General features: G+C 44.0%; 1 protein-coding gene across 1 annotated transcript in view; it reads right to left on the reverse strand.

Annotated features, from left to right (window-relative positions):
• KIF14 (kinesin family member 14) overlaps positions 1 to 15902 on the reverse strand; it is a 47603-nt gene extending 31701 nt beyond the window's left edge. Inside the window, exons 1-12 of the mRNA XM_065871983.1 lie at positions 14821 to 15902; positions 12697 to 12951; positions 12102 to 12189; positions 8376 to 8474; positions 7328 to 7380; positions 6018 to 6048; positions 5480 to 5587; positions 3991 to 4107; positions 3151 to 3266; positions 1751 to 1923; positions 638 to 785; positions 280 to 343 (exon numbers count right to left, since the gene is read on the reverse strand). Coding sequence (XP_065728055.1) covers positions 280 to 343; positions 638 to 785; positions 1751 to 1923; positions 3151 to 3266; positions 3991 to 4107; positions 5480 to 5587; positions 6018 to 6048; positions 7328 to 7380; positions 8376 to 8474; positions 12102 to 12189; positions 12697 to 12951; positions 14821 to 15902 — 2334 coding nt within the window. The remainder of the gene's footprint in view (positions 1 to 279; positions 344 to 637; positions 786 to 1750; positions 1924 to 3150; positions 3267 to 3990; positions 4108 to 5479; positions 5588 to 6017; positions 6049 to 7327; positions 7381 to 8375; positions 8475 to 12101; positions 12190 to 12696; positions 12952 to 14820) is intronic.
• Between the last annotated feature and the right edge of the window lie 2505 nt (positions 15903 to 18407).

The following is an 18407-nucleotide window of genomic DNA, read 5'->3' on the forward strand; positions in this document are numbered from 1 at the left end:
TTCAGACCCGTAGCACCTCCCGCCTGAACCACTGAGGCAGCCTTCTGCCCGCCCTGCCAACAGTCCCTCTTGGCTTCAGTCCTGCTTACACCCTACACCAAAGTAATTCTGAACTAATTCTCAAAATGTCGATTCCCTGGTCAAACACTTTCAATGATTTCCCACTTTCCACAGGATAAAACAAATTCCTTGGCCTGGAATTTGAGAAAGTACATCTGTATATTTACTGTCATATTTCTTTACAAATTTTCAAATCAGTTTAGAGAGTTGAAACGATACCTGTAACTCCTTTGTTACTTGAAGTTTCCTGTTTTCAGCTTGTTCAAGTTTTTCTTTCCACATTCTTACCAAAGACAAACGAGAGTTTAAAAGAGTTAAAAATATCCAGGTTTATAAGACTGAGAATCAAGAGACAATCGACTGAGATGAGGAAACCACTAGGGAATACTTAAAACGTAATGGTCTGGGGATAAGCTGCTCTGTTCACAGGGAAGGCAGGGATAAAGGCAGACTCTGGTACCTCCTCAGCCTCCCGTCCCCACCTCCACCCCCCGCCCCCTCTCCCGACCCTCGCCCCAAGCCAGTCCAGCGATTCCAGGCAACACCCACAGCATCGAAGGCAGTGACCAGAGCCCACCTTTGCATTTCTGCCATGTCTCTCTCCTGCTGATACAGCTTCATTCTCAAGGATGTTATTTCTTGCCGACAGAGCCTATATCGCTCAGGGTCAATGTTCTGACTGTTTCTTTGAGCAGCTTTTAACTTTTCAATTTCTGCTTTCAAGTCTAAATATTTGTAGAAAGAGGCATGATCAATAACATTTGATATATAGTAATTGCCACACTAGGCATAACCCTCCAATCTTCTATTTTATTTGAAGTTTTAAATACTAAGTAAAACAGAATACTTGCAGAAATTTTACTTTACCTACAAATCTCTACCTAACCTTTACCTGAAAAACTGCTCCCCTCTTCATGAATTTCCTTCCCTCATAAGCAGTATGGCCACGTAATGTATCGTCCAAAAGGGACACCTTTGAGAAGGACCGGGGGCACCACTCATCACACTGGCATGACAGCCATGACCCGGGACTGCCCCAGGCAAACCGTACTCATAAGGACACGTTAGATAAAGATGACAGATTTGCCAGGCTGGAATTCAGAATACTTATCTTTAATGAAAATGGTCCCATTTGTAAACGCGAGGGGCTCCAAACAGGAAAAGAGAGCACGAGACGGCAAATCCATCCTCCTCCAGCCCACACCTCTGAGGGACCTATGCGCCTTCTGCAAGGTCCCCGAGCAGGTGAGCGAGAAAAGGCGGACACTCGGCGCTGGCGAAGGGCGGCCCGTGCTGGAGGCCCAGGGCCAAGCGGCGTTTGGGTCAATGAACCAAGCGGAAGCAGAGGTGAGAGACAGACAACGGCGGCAAGGCCACGGGAGGAAAAGTAAAGGACGTTGTCGCCCCTGTGCTGTACAGGAGCACGACTCAGTCCATAGAGGGTTTCCTACGCTGGCTCCTTCCCCTTCACCCACCCCATTTCCCAGCTTTTTGACTTTCTCCGTTACTCTCCTTCCCGCCGTCCTTCCATCCGCCTTCCTCATCAGTGTGGAATGATGGCTAGCAGCTATTACACAGATACGAGAGAAAAATCTTTAACTTCCTTAAACTGCGTATTTTCATCACCGAGATGAATATTTGAGACTAAACTCTTGCAAGATAATCTTTAAGTCTGTAGGGAACTGCTGACCTCTGATCAACTTGGCGCTCACGTCCTCGTTGACCCTGGCGGCGTTGACTATCATCCGGGCCTGGGTGGCGTATCTCAGCGTGCTCAGGGTCTCCTCCACGCTGCTGGCCGCCGGGCTGACCGTGGCGATCATCGACGTTTTGGAATTTCCGCTCAGACTTTCCTTCAGCAGCCTTCAAGGAAAACAGTCACAATTAGACTTTGCTTCTGCAACGACCTCATGACAACTACCTAGAGAGCACAAGGCAGACCACCGGGACACGTGACGCAGTGCTACGCTCCTCACTCAGACGCCGGTTAGAACTGTTTGGTATTTGTAGCTATTTTTAGATCTCAGCGCACTTTATTTCATCTCACAATTCTCATTTATTTATTCTGGCCGCACAGCTTGTAGAATTCTAGTTCTCTGACCAGGGATTGAACCCAGGCCCTCGGCAGTGAGAGCGCAGAGTCCTAACCACTGGACCGCCAGGGAAAGTCCCTCATCTCACACTTTTTATATTGTTCTGTGAAGCGATAGTCTGTGCAAAGATTTTAAAATATGGTTAACTCTCCAATATTTAGTAAAACCCCTCCCCATACTAGACTGTGAGCTACTTTAGGGGCGGGACCATGTGTCTGGTCACCCTTGCATTTCCAGGGTCACCAGAGCCCTTCAAAGCAGCTGCTCAAAAGTGCAGAAAATGATGGATGAACATATAAACACAAATTTTGTTTTCTATTACATGCAAAAGCCTTATTTTAGAAGGAAAAAGATCATGAGACTAAAAGCTCTGTATTTATTAATGCAGAGTGAATTATTCCTAACTTTCAAAAGTTATTCTTAATTTTCAAAAGGCATTAAAAAAATCATTGTTCCCTTACAGGTTTTGAGGTGGCAATTATAATATAATAAGTCAAATATAACGATACACTGCTGTCAACAGTGATGCAGTCCGTATCAGAGTTGGGTATTAAATCAATACAGATGTAATCTGAATGTAATATATCTGAAGTTAAATACATGTTCATTAATGAAAATACTTTTTGAACACTTACACGCCAGCCAGTGTGTGCTAAACTTCACTTCACACACATAGTAATATGTTTGGTGATACCATATATGCTCAAACATCTGGCACTAATAACAGTTCATTCATCATTTAACCCTCATTACAACCCTAAAAGACAGGTATTGATATTATCCCCATTTTACAGATGAGGAAACAGGCTGGAGGACTATTAAGTGATTTGCCCAAAGTCACACAGTTTGTAGGAAGCACAGCCAGGTAGCCTGGCTCTGGAATCCATACCGCTCACCACTGCTCTGTCCCAGAGTCACATGAAGTCAGTCTATGCCCTTTTCCTCCACAGTACTCACTCTATTTTGTACAATTCCTTATACTCCAAAAGCTACTTGCCATGTGAGGACAGACTCGCGGTAAGGAATGAATGTTCTCTTCCCGCTGGCCTGCTCGGAGAGCGCAGATATGACCTTTCCCAGGGTCAGCAGGGACTTGTTAATACTCACGCCTTCCTGGGGACAAGATCAAACATTTTCATTGAAAGGAACTGCTCAGCAATAACAAAATATATTTCTTCCTTCATATAACTACTGAGGAAATACTTTCTTCCATAAACTACCAACTTTCTTCAGACTCAAAATTTACTAACTGACTCTGAGAAGCAATCATAACCAAGAACTACGGGTTCCTCTTTAAGTCTCAGCAACACAGTCTATATATAAAGTGCAGGGACAGAGAGGTTATTCTTGGTTAAGATTACACACTTAGGGACTTCCCTGGTGGTGCAGTGGTTAGGAATACCGCCTGCCAGTGCAGGGAACATGAGTCCAAGCCCTGGTCCGGGAAGATCCCACGTGCTGCGGAACAACTGAGTCCGTGTGCCACAACTACTGAGCCTGCACTCTAGAGCCCACGAGCCACAACTACTAAGCCTGCACTCTAGAGCCCACGAGCCACAACTACAGAGGCTGCATGCCCCAACTACTGAGCCTGTGCTCTAGAGCCCATGCTCTGCAACAAGAGAAGCCACCGCAGTGAGAAGCCCGTACACCGCAACGAAGAGTGGCCCCCGCTCGCCGCAACTAGAGAAAGCCCACGCGCGGCAACAAAGACCCAACGCAGCCATAAATAAATAAATAAATTTATATTAAAAAAAAAAAGATTACGTGCTTAGCCAGTAATCTCCTAAAAACAGTGGCCAGGACTGAGCTCCCCAGCGTGAGGGCTCACCCTTACCTTCAGCCGTTCCCCGCTTGTCTGGGTCTCGGAACAGCGCTCACTGCCCGCCAGGTCCACCAGGTTTATACGGCTCCGAATTCTGTGATCCAGCTCTTCCCCTTCCACAAATTCTGTCTGGGACAAAAGGACATTAAAATAACACATCATGGGCTTCCCTGGTGGCGCAGTGGTTGAGAGTCCGCCTGCCGATGCAGGGGTCGCGGGTTCGTGCCCCGGTCCAGGAGGATCCCACATGCCGCGGAGCGGCTGGGCCCGTGAGCCATGGCCGCTGAGCCTGCGCGTCCAGAGTCTGTGCTCCGCAACGGGAGAGGCCACAACAGTGAGAGGCCCGCGTACCGCCAAAAAAAAAAAAAAAAAAAAAACTAAAAAAAACACGGTAAAATAACACATCATAAGTTCTTTTACGACTTGCCATCAATATAAGTCTGCAAAACAGAAAGTTAGACAAGATTACAAACCACTCACTTACTTTTGAAGCTATCCCTTCTTGAATCTGTGACAATTTATAAGAACATATTGAGCAGTGCTCAGACCACGCAAAATAAAAGGAATGACTTTAAAGGGCTAAACCCATAACTACGCAATTATATTAAGGAAACGGCCACAGACAGAAAAAAGGCTTAATGTACAAAGGTGCTGTTCATCCCAGCCCTGAAGTAGCAAAGCATTTAAAAACAACATAAATGTCCAACAGCAGAGAAAAATCTGAGGAATTTTAACAGTCAAAGGGAAATTATGTAGCTGTGAATAATAATGTTTTGCAAGTAGTTTTAACAGTATAAAATTGTTGCAGATTTTGTAAATTTGTTTACATGTGATTGTAAAACAACTGAAAGATTATATACCAAACTCTTTAGAGGGGTTTCATTTGAGCAGTGGAACCCTACGGCTGAATTATTTAAGATCTTTTACTTTCTGATATGTTTTTTCAAATACTGTACAATTATCGTGTATTGTTGATAATATATTATCACGTATTGATATGACAATATCAATATCATAAGTCAATAATCACTTTATTGATTTTTAAAACAGTGAGAAAAACATACTCCTATATATGCCACTCAGCGTTACTGTGTATATGTCCTAAAATCCAGTTATGTTATATATTTATACGATTGGACTTTTACCTTTGATTCAAAGAAGTAACAGAGAGGCATGGACATATATACACTACCAAACGTAAAACAGATAGCTAGTGGGAGGCAGCCGCGTAGCACAGGGAGATCATCTCAGTGCTTTGTGACCGCCTAGAGGGGTGGCATAGGGAGGGTGGGAGGGAGACGCAAGAGGGAGGGGATATGGGGAAAAATGTGTACGTATAGCTGATTCACTTTGTTATACAGCAGAAACTAACATACCATTGTAAAGCAATTATACTCCAATAAAGATGATAAAAATAAAAAAATAAAGGAGAAAATAAGGAAAACATGAAACTTGAATATAGTGGCTATCTTACCTAAGAAATGAATCAACAACACAGTACCTTGGTCTGGGTCATCACCAGGGTGAACACTGAGTGCGAGCGGGAGCTTTTGTCATTCATGCCAGTGGCCGCAGTTGCCTTCCTCTTATTTCCCAGTTCCAGCCAAATCTAGTGAGAAAGGAGAGAAGGAGGTCAGGCCTGCAGACAGGGGCTCACCGGAGCAAAGTAACGAACAGCAGAGTAGAGTGAGCACATATATACACACATTTATAATCAGCTTATAAAATAAAAATATTAATACATGCTTATTTAAGAATTTGCATTCCCACTGTCTATTTTTTTTCTGTCATAGAAATTTGAATGAGGAAATAATACCTTTAACAGGCTATTTCTATAACTCTAAACTGACATGATGATCGGTTTAAATTTTTCGTTTATAAGAGTAATTCTTCTGCTTAAAGTTTACACAAACAAAATCAGTTCCTTATAAATTAACCTTTTATTTATGCAAACAGCAAATAAGGGGAAATATTCTTATGAATATTTATGACTGATCTTTCTATCTAGTGGAGAGAAGATCAATTACAATGGACCTTACCTGGATATCAGAGTAAGAGCTGACAACATTCCTATTTCACAAAAGCAAAGGACAAAGTCAGTTTTACTCATGATCACACTCCCATCCTTATAAAACATCAGCCACCTTTCAACCACATAATCACTCCACGAATACCACAGTGGAATAATCCATAGCTATTACTATATTGATTCTTACAGAATCTTTCATTTTCTCCATTGTAAAAGGGAGGTAATAAAATAATGTTTTCATTTTAACAAATTTTAAAAAGTATGATTTTTCTTAATATAATGAAGCACCTTATAGAATCTTAACATTGTACTATCCAAGTCTTAATCATGAGACCAAAAGATAAACTTTAACCCATATGTACAGGCAAAGGCATAGGTATAGGTACCTGTATATGTGGGTGTGGTTAGGCGTAGGTAGAGGTACAGGTATATGTATAGGTACACATATATATGGGTGTGGTAGTGTGGGTGTGTATGGGTCTCAGCACAGTCCCAGATTTACTAAATGGAGCTGAATTTTTTCTAGCCACTTTTCTTTTCCTTTAAGAAAGCATTTGGGACTTCCCTGGTGGCGCAATAGTTAAGAATCCGCCTGCCAACGCAGGGGACACGGTTTCGAGCCCTGGTCCGGGAAGATCCTACATGCCGCGGAGCAACTAAGCCCGTGCGCCACAGCTACTGAGCTCACGTGCCGCAACTTCTGAAGCCCACGTGCCACAACTACTGAAGCCTGCTGCTCCTAGGGCCCGTGCTCCGCAACAAGAGAGGCCACCGCAATGAGAAGCCCACGCACCGCAACGAAGAGTAGCCCCCGCTCGCCGCAACTAGAGAAAGCCCGCGCTCAGCAACGAAGACTCAACGCAGCCAAAAATAAATAAGTAAAATAAACAAATTTATAAAAAATATATATATGTATACATATAAAAAGAGAGCACTTGGAGTTGAAAAGCAAATAAATGACTCTCAGCATATTTCTAACTCTAAACATTGAGCTCAGCACTTTCTCACCTCCACAGCTTAAAGTAACATAAAAAAAGTGGCTCGAGAGGGAAGGCTTAACTTAATGGGTTAGCAGGGGAAAGGGAGGAAAGTCAAATACTTCCTACATGGTATAATTAATGCTCTATGCGAGGCACTTCACAGGTGCTGTGAGAGATATAAACAAATATAACAACAAGCGGCTAACACTCTATTTGGAAAGAGGAGGAACATTTAACTGGATAATATTAAGGGGAGAAGAGTAAGGAGTGACGCAGCGTTTCACGGCTGGGGAGGCTGCCGAGAGCACAGCGGTCACGCGCCCTGGCTGCACACACTCACGTGGACAGGCCCTCGACGTAGGGGCCGGAGGCCGGGTGCTCCCGCACTCTCAGCTGTGGGCAAACACGAGGCACGTTAACAGCAAGGCAAATACTTCATATAAAAGAGAATTTCACATGACCTTCTTTTTCTATATTTCGAGTCTACGGTAAAGAGATCTGTCTCTACCCAGAAATAAATATAAAGGTCCTCACAGAAACACATCTGTAAGGCACTAGGAAACTGCCTCAAGACCACAAACTGTTCACATCTGCACAGTATCTGACAACATACCATAACATCAAGTATCTTACTAGTTTTTTAATTCCTAAGTCCTGCCGTAGCTATTGTTTATATGCTTTTAAATAGCTTTCTAAAATACGTACAATAAATTTCAGACAGCTAACATTTTTTTCCGTTTTACATTATACATTTTAAACTTTGTGAGCAGAAATTTAAGAACACGTAGAGGTCAGAGAAGGAAACGCCAAGTTTTGTGTGAGTCTCTTGATGCTGCCAAAAGCAGACTGCACGACCTTGAGCGAGTCAAGTGACCTCTTCAGATGTTAGCTTCTCGCTCTCCACAGCCCTTTCCAAAGTCAGAAGTTTTTAATTCTAATAGCGGTTGTTTAAAAAGTTTATGCCTTTGTGAAACTTTCTACTTCACAGAAAATATGAGCTATGAGATATCAATTTGCTAAATAATCGAGTGAAATACATACTCTACAATAACAATACAGTTTTCTAAACTTTTATTCTTTTTTGGCTTTGCAGACTCTTAGGAATTTGGTATTTGACATAAGTGGTCCAACTAAATCTTAGAATGTTTTATCTTTAACTTCTACACAATACTTGCTTAAGTAAAATGAGGTTAGAGTTCATAACTAGTTTAATGTCCATTAACAATAATGTTCAGCTTATTTAGTAAATAGCAATGTAGTTAGACTAGATCTCAAGCATTTGCTATCATGCATTTTAGTAATTAAGCTATGTATCATCTTGAGAACCAATATAATTATATGCGTCAATAAAAACAGAAATTAAAAACAAATAAGTTTTTAAATCTTACTGTTTGCTTTCTCTGCCCATTTTCACCTTTACAAACCAGAAGGTCGTGAATTTTTTCATTATATACTTCAAAGAAGCTCATTTCAAGGTGATAGCTGACCTAGCAGGAACAGAAACACAGCATACAATTTATTTGAAAAGTTCTTGCACTTTTTACAAATCATATCTGATAACAGTCTAGTAACCAGAATATATAAAGAACTCTTACAATTCAACAACAGAAAGACAAACAACCAATTAAAAGATAGGCAAAGGACTGAACAGACATTTCTGCAAAAAAGATACACAAATAGTCAACAAGCACAGGGAAAGGTGTCCAACATCACAAGTCAGTAGGGAAATGCAAATCAAAGCCATGGTAAGAAACCACTTCACACCCACTAGGATGGCTGTAATCAAGGAAACGGAAAACAACAAATGCTGATGAGGATGTGGAGAAATCAGAACCCTCCAGCCCTCCAGTGTTGCTGGTGGGAGTGTTAAATGGTGCAAATGTCGTGGAAAACAGTGGGCAGTTCCTCAAAAGGTTAAGCACAGAATTACTGTATAACCCAGCAATTTCACTCCTATCTACCCAAAAGAATTACAAATAAATTCAAATTAAAAATTACTCAAATAGGGACTTCCCTGGTGGTCCAGTGGTTAAAAATCCGCCTTCCAATGCAGGGGACATGGGTTCGATCCCTGGTCGGGGAACTAAGATCCCACTTAGTTGCCACGGGGCAACTAAGCAAACGCTGCAACTACGGAGCCCGCGCGCTCTGGAGCCCACATGCCACACCGAGAGAGAAGCCCGTGCGCACGACAGAGAGTCCACGCGCCGCGAGGAAAGATCCTGCGTGCCGCAACTAAGACCCGACATAGCCAAATAAATAAATATTTTTAAAAATTACTCAAATAAAAATTGTACACAACTGTACAACTGTGTATTGTAATAGCAACAGTATTACAAAAGCCAAAAGATGGAAACAGCCTAAATGCCCATCAACTTATAAGGAAGACGTGGCGCATATATGCAATGGCATGTTACTCAGCCATAAAAAGGAACGAAGTGTCGATACATGCTGTGACACCGACGAACCTCAGGCTGCATGATATTCCACTTACAGGAAACGTCCAGAACAGGTAAAGCCACAGAGACAGAGAGTAGGGGCTGAGGGGAGGGAAATGGGTTGTAACTACTTAATGGTACGTGGATGGTCTCTGACGGTGATGAAAATTTTTTTAGACCCAGACAGAGGTGGTGGTTGCACAACATTATAAATGTACTAAATGCCACTGAGTTTTATATTTTAAGATGGTCAATTTTATGTTATGTGAATTTTATCTTAATATAGGAAAATTTCAACAACAAAAGTCCTTGCATTTCTTACTAACTCCTAGGAAATTCACCTAATTCAATTTAACTTAGTATGTGCATGGCTATATGCACATGACTATATGAGAAGGATATACAGAAGTATGTGGCAAGGTTCTCGCCCACGAGTTTCCATCTCAGAGAAACATAACATACCCTCCAACAGATAAGACAGAGCAATAGAAAATTAAGAACCAAAATGAGAAATCATGACCATAGATAAAACGGCCAATCAGAAAGGGGAGATGCGGGTGCCAGAGAGGCTGGGGAAGGAGGAGAAAAGGCTGTGAGGCATGAGGAACGCAGCGAGCTGGACCCTGTGGGCGAACACTCGATCTGCTAAGTGCAGATCTTAAATCAGATTGTGATTCCTGATTGCCGCAGAAAACAATCACCAGACTCAGTAGAGCTGAGCTCCTCCTCCTTTTGACTCTGAAAGACAAGGTATAAAAGCCAAAAAGGGAAAATTTGCTTCCATGTAGCTTTTTTGAGTTAGGGCATGTTCCCTTGTTGGAGAAATAAATTTCACCTACAGGCCCAAAGTGAGTCAGCAAACACCCAGCGCTAACGAAACTACAAGCTTCAAGGGAGATCAAAGAGATGTAGGTTCAATTCGCCAAATATTTATTAGGCCTACCAGGCACACAGCACTCTTCTAGGTACCGTGGGAGAACCTGAGGTGAACTGGACAGGCTTCATCCTCAGAGAACTCACAGTCTAATTGGAGACGCAACACAGCACTTGAGTAACACAGACAGAAGGATACAGTTAGCGTCCCGGGAGAGGAACAAAGCACTTCCGGATAGAGATCAGGTACAGGTGAACCCATGCAATTACAGGTTATTTACAAGGGCTGTGGATACAGGTATTGGGGCTCAGAATTCAACACGCATTAACGTCTATTATATATAAAACAGTGTACTGCGTTATGGGGCTTCCAGGGGGCCTTGGAGAGGAACACGCTGTGGGAGGGGAGCCGCGAAAGGTGGGGAGGTCACGTCGCAGACGATCATGCTTTGTCTGCTCCTTCGAGGCGCCTGGCATCTGTGGCTACACCCACCTCCGAGACCCCTACCCGCACGTTGTTATCTTCTACCACCCTGAATAATCCCAAACTGAGAAAACCACGGTCACTTCGCTGGGCTCTCTATGTGGCAGGCACTGTTCAAAACCTTTCACACAGAACGCATTTCACACAGCAAACCTAGGAGAACGTCCTCCTCGTCCCCAGGCTCCATGCTGAGGCACTCAGAGAAGGTAAGCACATTGCTCGAGGTCACACTTCCAGCATGGAAGTGTGGAACCTGGACTCCAGCTCAAGCCATCTCCAAAGTCCACGCTCTGAACCGTCTCATGTGTTCCTCTCACTGACAAAGTCGCTCCCCACAACTGGAGCCCCCCCGGACCCATGATCACTCCAGAGACCCCTCGCCTTCGCCTGCTCTCCCTCCCTGGCTTCCACCACCTCTAAACAAAACAGATGCTAAACAGAGGGGCCTAACCCACGGGCCACGCCTCCCCTAAGGACCCCGTGCCCCCAGCTTACCTGTTCCCATAGCCGCCGCCCTCATCCTAACCTAGTATTTACTTCACTTTATTTAGCATCTCAGTGACTGTACTCGACTGTGTACTGGCCCGTTTCTCCATCACACTCTCTTCACTACAGGCACCGGGTCTTTCCACTCCGTGCTCCCAAGTACAGCACAACATTTTCCCAAGTCCCCTTATCATAAGAATCACTAGAGGAAAAGTATGAAAATTATAAATTCCCAGGCTACCCTCTAAACCAACTGAACCAGAATCTCCAGAAGCTTTTCAGAAAGTACACCCACACACACATTCCTAGGCGCTCTTATCCTCAAGAGAGTTTCGGAAAAACTGGTCTAACTGGCTGCCCGGCAAACAGCTGGCCGCACTAGGACCGGGTGAGGGGGCGTGGGCACCCAGCACTGGGGCAGTGCGGGGCACGAGCGAGGCTGTGACCTCCACTCCCGGCTGAATCTGCACGTCACTCCCCTCTCTCCTACTGCCGCCGTCCTAATGCCGACGCCTGCCGTCCTTAGGGAAGGCCGGGCCGCCGCCCCACTGCAGACACACACGACGGGGCGTAACCACCGCCACATGCACCCCACACCCATGGAGGTGATTGGGCAGAGAAGGCGGAAGAGAGGACCCTGCATCCCTGTCCAGCAGGAGGAACCGCCTCTGAGTCTGGAGCCCCCGTCCCCCAAACCACTGTCCGAAAGGAGAGCGACCAGAAGTTACAACATCTTCTGCTGAGCATTTCCTCAGCGGCCACAACTCCGACTTTAACTGGTTTGACCGTTTTCTAGTCTAATAAGAAGGCTTACGGATACTATGAGAACATACCTCCTGGGTTTGTTTTCTGGCTATTTCAGCAAAAAGACCTTCACAGAATCTTGGAATTATTCCTGGTTCTTCACTAAATCCCATCATCCTGGAAAATACATTATGAAGAGGGAGGAAGTAAAACTAATTAGGTTTTTAAGTTCTTTGGGGAGAAATTAAACCTCAATTTCCTCTTCTGTAAAATGGGAATAAATAAAAACTATCTAATTGAGAGCCTTTAGCACAGGGCCTGAAAGACAGTAAAAACTTAATAAGTGCTAGCTACTATTAAAATTTGAGTATTTCCTTCTAGGACAGGTATTATTACCATACCGTTGATCAGATGACTTGCTTGTAATTCTCACAACAATACTTCCAATTAACCTCTCTGGGCTTCAGTTTACACGAGAAAGAGTTTATAGTAAAATGGGGCCAACGAAACAGTATCTCAGGCATAAACAGAAACCCAGAGACAAAGTAACTTGCCCAAGTTTGCAGAACCGGTATGTAAAACGGTGAGATTTGCGCCCAGGCCTGTGCAGTTGCTATTAAACTATGCTGCCTCGCACAAAACATGTAAGCATTTCTGGACCATCGGACTTACGATACAACTTACGTATAGGACTTTCCAGAGCCAGTCTGACCGTAAGCAAAGAGACAGGTGTTGAAGCCTTCAAAGGCCTGTTCCAGGAGCGGCGCTGCCAGTGCCTCGTACACGGCCGTCTGGTTCGCGAAGCGGGGATGACACTCATCAACGGACCAGAAGGAAAGGTCGTAAACAAAACTGTACACCTGTCTCATGCTGGGATGTTCCACAGCTATTTCTTCCCCGTTCAGGAAGACCACCTGGGATGTTTCTTCACTCTTCTCTCTTTAAAAAGCGGCACAGAGAAAAATATCGTTACTATAAACATTCTGAGTATTATTCCCACAGAATGTAATAAGGACCTCAAACTAGTTAAATACAGCATTACTCCAGACCAGCACACGTAATGATAGTGCGTTTCCAAAATCTATTTCCTGCAGCTCCAGTGCCACTGCTCAAAGGGAAAATGGAGTTCCAGATTGCTTGTCTGGAAAAATGCCCCCTACTTTTACAGGATTTTCCATCTTTTTCCTTTTTCTCTTAAGCTCTCCCTTTTCTCATCCTGCCTACTACAATCTACCTGTCTCAGCAGTTCAAACCTGGAAACTTGTTTGAATATATTATAAAGACATTTTGGAGGTACAAATCTATATAAAGCTGGTAAGAAACACAGTTTCAACAAACTCAGTTAGATACAAGTCTGAACGATAAGCGTCTTTGGGCTACCAGTTACATTTCTATGAATCCAAAGGTCCCTCCTCCTTTAAATTATCTCTTTGGGTCCATCCTTCTTCCATCTAAGACTTAGTAGGAAATCTTTCACTGGCTCCAGAGCTGCAGAAAAACAATCTCAGTCCTTGTCCGGCCCCAGGTCTCTCCTTCTGCCCCAACTCTGCTTTCGATCAGAAACTACTGCGGAAACCACCTCCCTCATCCTCCCCCGCGGGCCTGCTACAGGTGTGCCTGCTGGGTCTGGAATCAGCACGTGGTCCCTCGCTCCATCCTCTCCAGGGCAGCCACCCATCCCGGGCTTGTCCCTTCTGCCCCTCTTCCCCGCACAGTCTTGAGGCTCTTTGGTACTGAGCTCTCTTCCCTTATCCCTGACCCCACATTTTCAGCTAAAAGGCCCACAGCCCTCTGGAACTTGCCTTAACTGCTGGCCATTTAGGTTCAAACCAGAGGTCTGTCTGCACTGCCGGGTCACCATACCCTCCTCTAGCTCACTTAGGTCCACAACAGAGTTAAAAACTACTGACTCTGTGAAGTCTTCACAGTCATCTCTCCAAGAATGTAAAGGTAACCAGATGCCACATTCACACTGGGCGGGTCATCTTTTTCAGCACAACCCGCAATCTGTGAGTGTCTCACCCACAACCACTTTTGGGGAGGGATTTTTTTTTGCCATCAAAATCAAATCTAGGGCTTCCCTGGTGGTGCAGTGGTTGAGAATCTGCCTGCCAATGTAGGGGACACGGGTTCGAGCCCTGGTCTGGGAAGATCCCACATGCCACGGAGCAACTAAGCCCGTGAGGCACAACTACTGAGCCTGCACGTCTAGAGCCTGTGCTCCACAACAAGAGAAGCCACTACAATGAGAAGCCCGCACACCGCGATGAAGAGTAGACCCCGCTTGCCACAACTAGAGAAAGCCCGCGCACAGAAACGAAAACCCAACACAGCCCAAAATAAATAAATAAATTTACTTTTTTAAAAAATCTAATCTAATAAATGAGCGTATAACCACCACATAGCAGAGATGATGAGGGGGTGACCACCACTCTGGAAAGGGTTTTGGAAGGACCTCTTTGGGGAACGAGTGACCTGCTGTGGCTCTTTTCAAGGGAAAGGTAGAGATCCCACCGTACATTACAGATCTGAGAGCAGACCGAGTTAGACTGAAGTCATTCAGACTTTTAAAAAGCAGTATAGCCAGGGAAACTCACGTCTGCAAAATACGGTGATTTCGATTCTTTAATTTTACAGCCAATCATCAAAAATAATCCACATACTACCACTGAACCGAGAAGTTCTATCTATATAAAAGAATCACCAGCCAGTTTGAAAATGCATGAACACAATGACTTCCCAAAGGCAGAGAGGAACTGGACGCGCCCCACGCCACCAGCCTGGCCTTAGACCGAAAGGGGAACGTACCGCGTGCTGAAAGGCCTGACTCTGACTGCCACCGTCACTTGACTGTTTTCCACTTTTAGGGGGTCTGTTTCTGTAGAGGTTCTCCGAAGTGCAGTTTCTTCTTCAAGAAGGAATATGTTTTCTCGTGACCGTTCCCTTTTGTTTGCGAGAAGAGAACTTTTCGGCCTTTGTTTAACTTGAAGGGTAGGCATCCTGCTTTTCAGAACTGACGCAGCTGGACTCTTAAACTGAGGAGTGCCATGCTTTGGTGTCGATCTGTGCTCTGTAACACACTTCGAAGGTGTTCTTTTCTCTAAGCTTTCAAATTTAGGTGCAAGTTTCGCACCATCCTTCCCAGCACTTCTGTGATGTAAACTTCCTGTTCCTGACACTCTGATATCCAACTTGCTCTGAATAGGTTTTGTTGCCAAGCGTCCTGATCTAACAGCTTCAGTCTGACTCTGGGAACCAGCGGGTGGTCTATCACTTAGGGACTTAAGGGCAACATTTTCGTCTGCCCCACCGACAGCGGAAAGCGTTTCTTTGTATTTTCCACCAGCCTTCACTTCAGGGTCTTTTGGCTCTGCAGCAAAAGGTACAGAAGGTATGACAAGAAAGTTTCTATCATTATTCACAGTCTTTACATTTATACTAGTTTCTGGTGAAGCACAATTGTTTTCTCCTTTACCTCCCACATTCTGCGCTGCTTTCCACTTTTCCACAGAATCTGTCTTAGCCCGACGTTGTAACGCAAGACATGTTTCTGCTGTTTTCGCAGTTGTGTCTCCCAACTCACCAAGCAGAGAGGATTCTTTGCTCCTTGTCACTCTCCTCTGAAGTGTTAACCTACCCACAGGGTTAGGGGGAAGGGGTGTATCTTCCGTTTTTTTACAGGCAGAGATAACATAAGTGCTATTTATGTCTCTGGTTTTACTTGCGGATAGCAATAACGGATCATCATTTTCACATTCCGACATATCCGACTTTGAATGCTGCTTCAGCCTGCTACCGTGGGGGAGAAGAGGCAGCGATGAACTCTTTGGGGAAGAAGGGATACCAAGGATATTGCTGTCATTTCTACTCTGTACAGTGTAAACTGACATTGTGGCAACAAGTTATTTTTAGAAAGGATGTTGCTGAAGAAACTTTAAGCTCTTCTTCGGACGTTCATTTAACTTCTGGCCATTCCTTCTGCATCAGTTTCCAAAACTATCTGCTAAAATTAAATAAATAAAATTTAGATGGCACAGACTACGAATAGGCCGTAAAAACATGAGAACCTTCTATGGTGAAAGTAACTGCGCAGAGCAATACATCAGAGTAGGTCATGATCTCCAGCTCAGATATTGTTCCCATGCAGCTTCAGACAAACCTCTGACCTCAAAGAGCTTACAGTCATTACTTACAATCATTACTCAGCTGAGCTCCCATGAGGTACCAGGCCCTCTGATGGATACTATGGATTTTCAAAGGCAAGACCCCTGTTTTCATTTCCTTAGTCTAGAAGGAATGCACAGATAACACTTCTATCAGGCCAAATGTACCAGGGGACTTTAAAGATGTAAAAAGCACATGTCGGGGGCTTCCCTGGTGGTCCAGTGGTTAAGACTTCGCACTTCCACTGCAGGGGGCACGGGTTCGATCCCTGGTCAGGGAACGAAGATCCCGCATGCTGTGTGGCACAGCCAAAAAAAGAAAAAAGAAAAAAAAGCACATGTCAAAGACATAAGAATGGCCAACAAGCACATAAAAAGATGCTCAACATCACTAATGGTTAGGGAAAAGCAAATCAAAACCATAATGAGATGCCACATCCCCAGCTCATTAGAATGGCTACTATCAAAAAAAACAAGTGTTGACAAGGATGTGAAGAAACTGGTACCCTTGTGTACTGCTGATGCAAAATGGTACAGCCACTATGGAAAACAGTATGGACAGTCCTCAAAAAATTGAAATTACCACGTGACCTAGCAATTCCACTTCTGGGTATAGACCCAAAAGAAATGAAAGCAGGGTCTCGAAGAGATGTCCTTATGCTCATGTCCACAGCAGCATTATCCACAACAGCTAAAATGGGGAAGCAACCCAAGTGTCCACTGACCAATGAACGGCTTACCAAAACGTGGTATATTCATACGATGAAATATTATTCATCTTTTAAAAGTAAGGACATTCTGCAATATGCTACAATATGGATGAACCTCGAGGACGTTATGCTAAGTGAAATAAGCCAGTCACAAAAAGACAAAGAACACATGACGTCACTTGTATCAAGTACATACAGTAGTTAAAACCATAGACAGAGAGCTGCCTGGGGGATCTGCGGGAGGGGAGAACAGAGAGTTAGTGTTTAACAGGTATAGAGCTTCAGATTTACGAGATGACCAGAGTTATGGGTATGGACGGTAGTGACGACCGCACAACAATATGAATATATTTAAGGATGTACACTTAAAAACGGTTAAGATGGTACATGTTAGAAAAGAGAACATGTCAGCAAAGGTTTTTTTTTTTTAAGTACCCCCAGCTTGGGGAGCAGGGAGGGGGACTAACGGGGACACTCCAGCACCAAAGTTAAAGACCGGAGTGAAGCACTTCTACATCAGCTGAATGCACGTTACATGCAAGAATGCCTCAGAGAGATGAGTTTGAGAGGTGTCACAGACAGATTATTCCCAAATAAGTAGCAGAGACAATAAATATAAGTGCTGTAAATTAATTGCTTGTGCTGAGAAAAATTATGCAAGATTAGTTAAGTAGACAGCCTGCCCTCTAGCAGTTAGACAACAAAGTAGACAGGAATGTATTTAACTATGTGTCAACAGTAGCGATCCAGCATTCACGTTCAAGAGAAAAGAGAACTGCAGTAACAGCTAAGAGGTCTGGGTTCTAGTCAACGCTGAATCAAACTGGTTATATTGACGTAAACAAGTCTTTACATTTGCATGCCTGATTCGAACTTGTAAAATGACACCTGATCATTGACACATATTTCATTGTGAAAGTAAATAAAGGAAACCTCATTTAAAATAGAACTGGGGGATCTAAAGAGCAGCTCTCACGCTTTATCCCTTGCCATGTTTTACAGACTCTACAGGAAGAAGCTACTTCACATCCCAGAGCAAAGAGGAAGAAAGGTTTCCTCGTCGCCTATAGCAACCGCCCAGCCAAGGAGAAGATGCTCAGCTCAGCCACTAGGAGGTGATCACCACCCCGACTGTCGTTCAATTCCCTCCTTTTCTTCACACAGGCAGACCTGTCTTAGGCGCTTTGCTGCCCCATACAGACACTGCGCTTTTTACAAACTAAAGGTTTGTGGCAACCCTGCGTCAGCAAGTCAGAGCCATTTTCCCAGCTGCATCGGCTCACCTCATGTCTGCGTCACGTTTTGGTAATTCTCACAATATTTCAAACTTTTTCATTAGCCCCCTACTTGTTATGGTGATGTGTGATCAGCGGTCTTTGATGTTACTACTAGGACGCACTGAAGGCTCTGATGATGGTTAGCATTTTTACCATTAAAGTGTTTTAAATGGAGGTATATACATTGTTTTTTTAGACACAATACTATTGCACACTTCATAGGCTGCAGTATAGCACAAATATAA

The sequence above is a fragment of the Phocoena phocoena genome, chromosome 1 (genome assembly GCF_963924675.1).
Source record: "Phocoena phocoena chromosome 1, mPhoPho1.1, whole genome shotgun sequence".
In the NCBI taxonomy this organism is placed as follows: domain Eukaryota; kingdom Metazoa; phylum Chordata; class Mammalia; order Artiodactyla; family Phocoenidae; genus Phocoena; species Phocoena phocoena.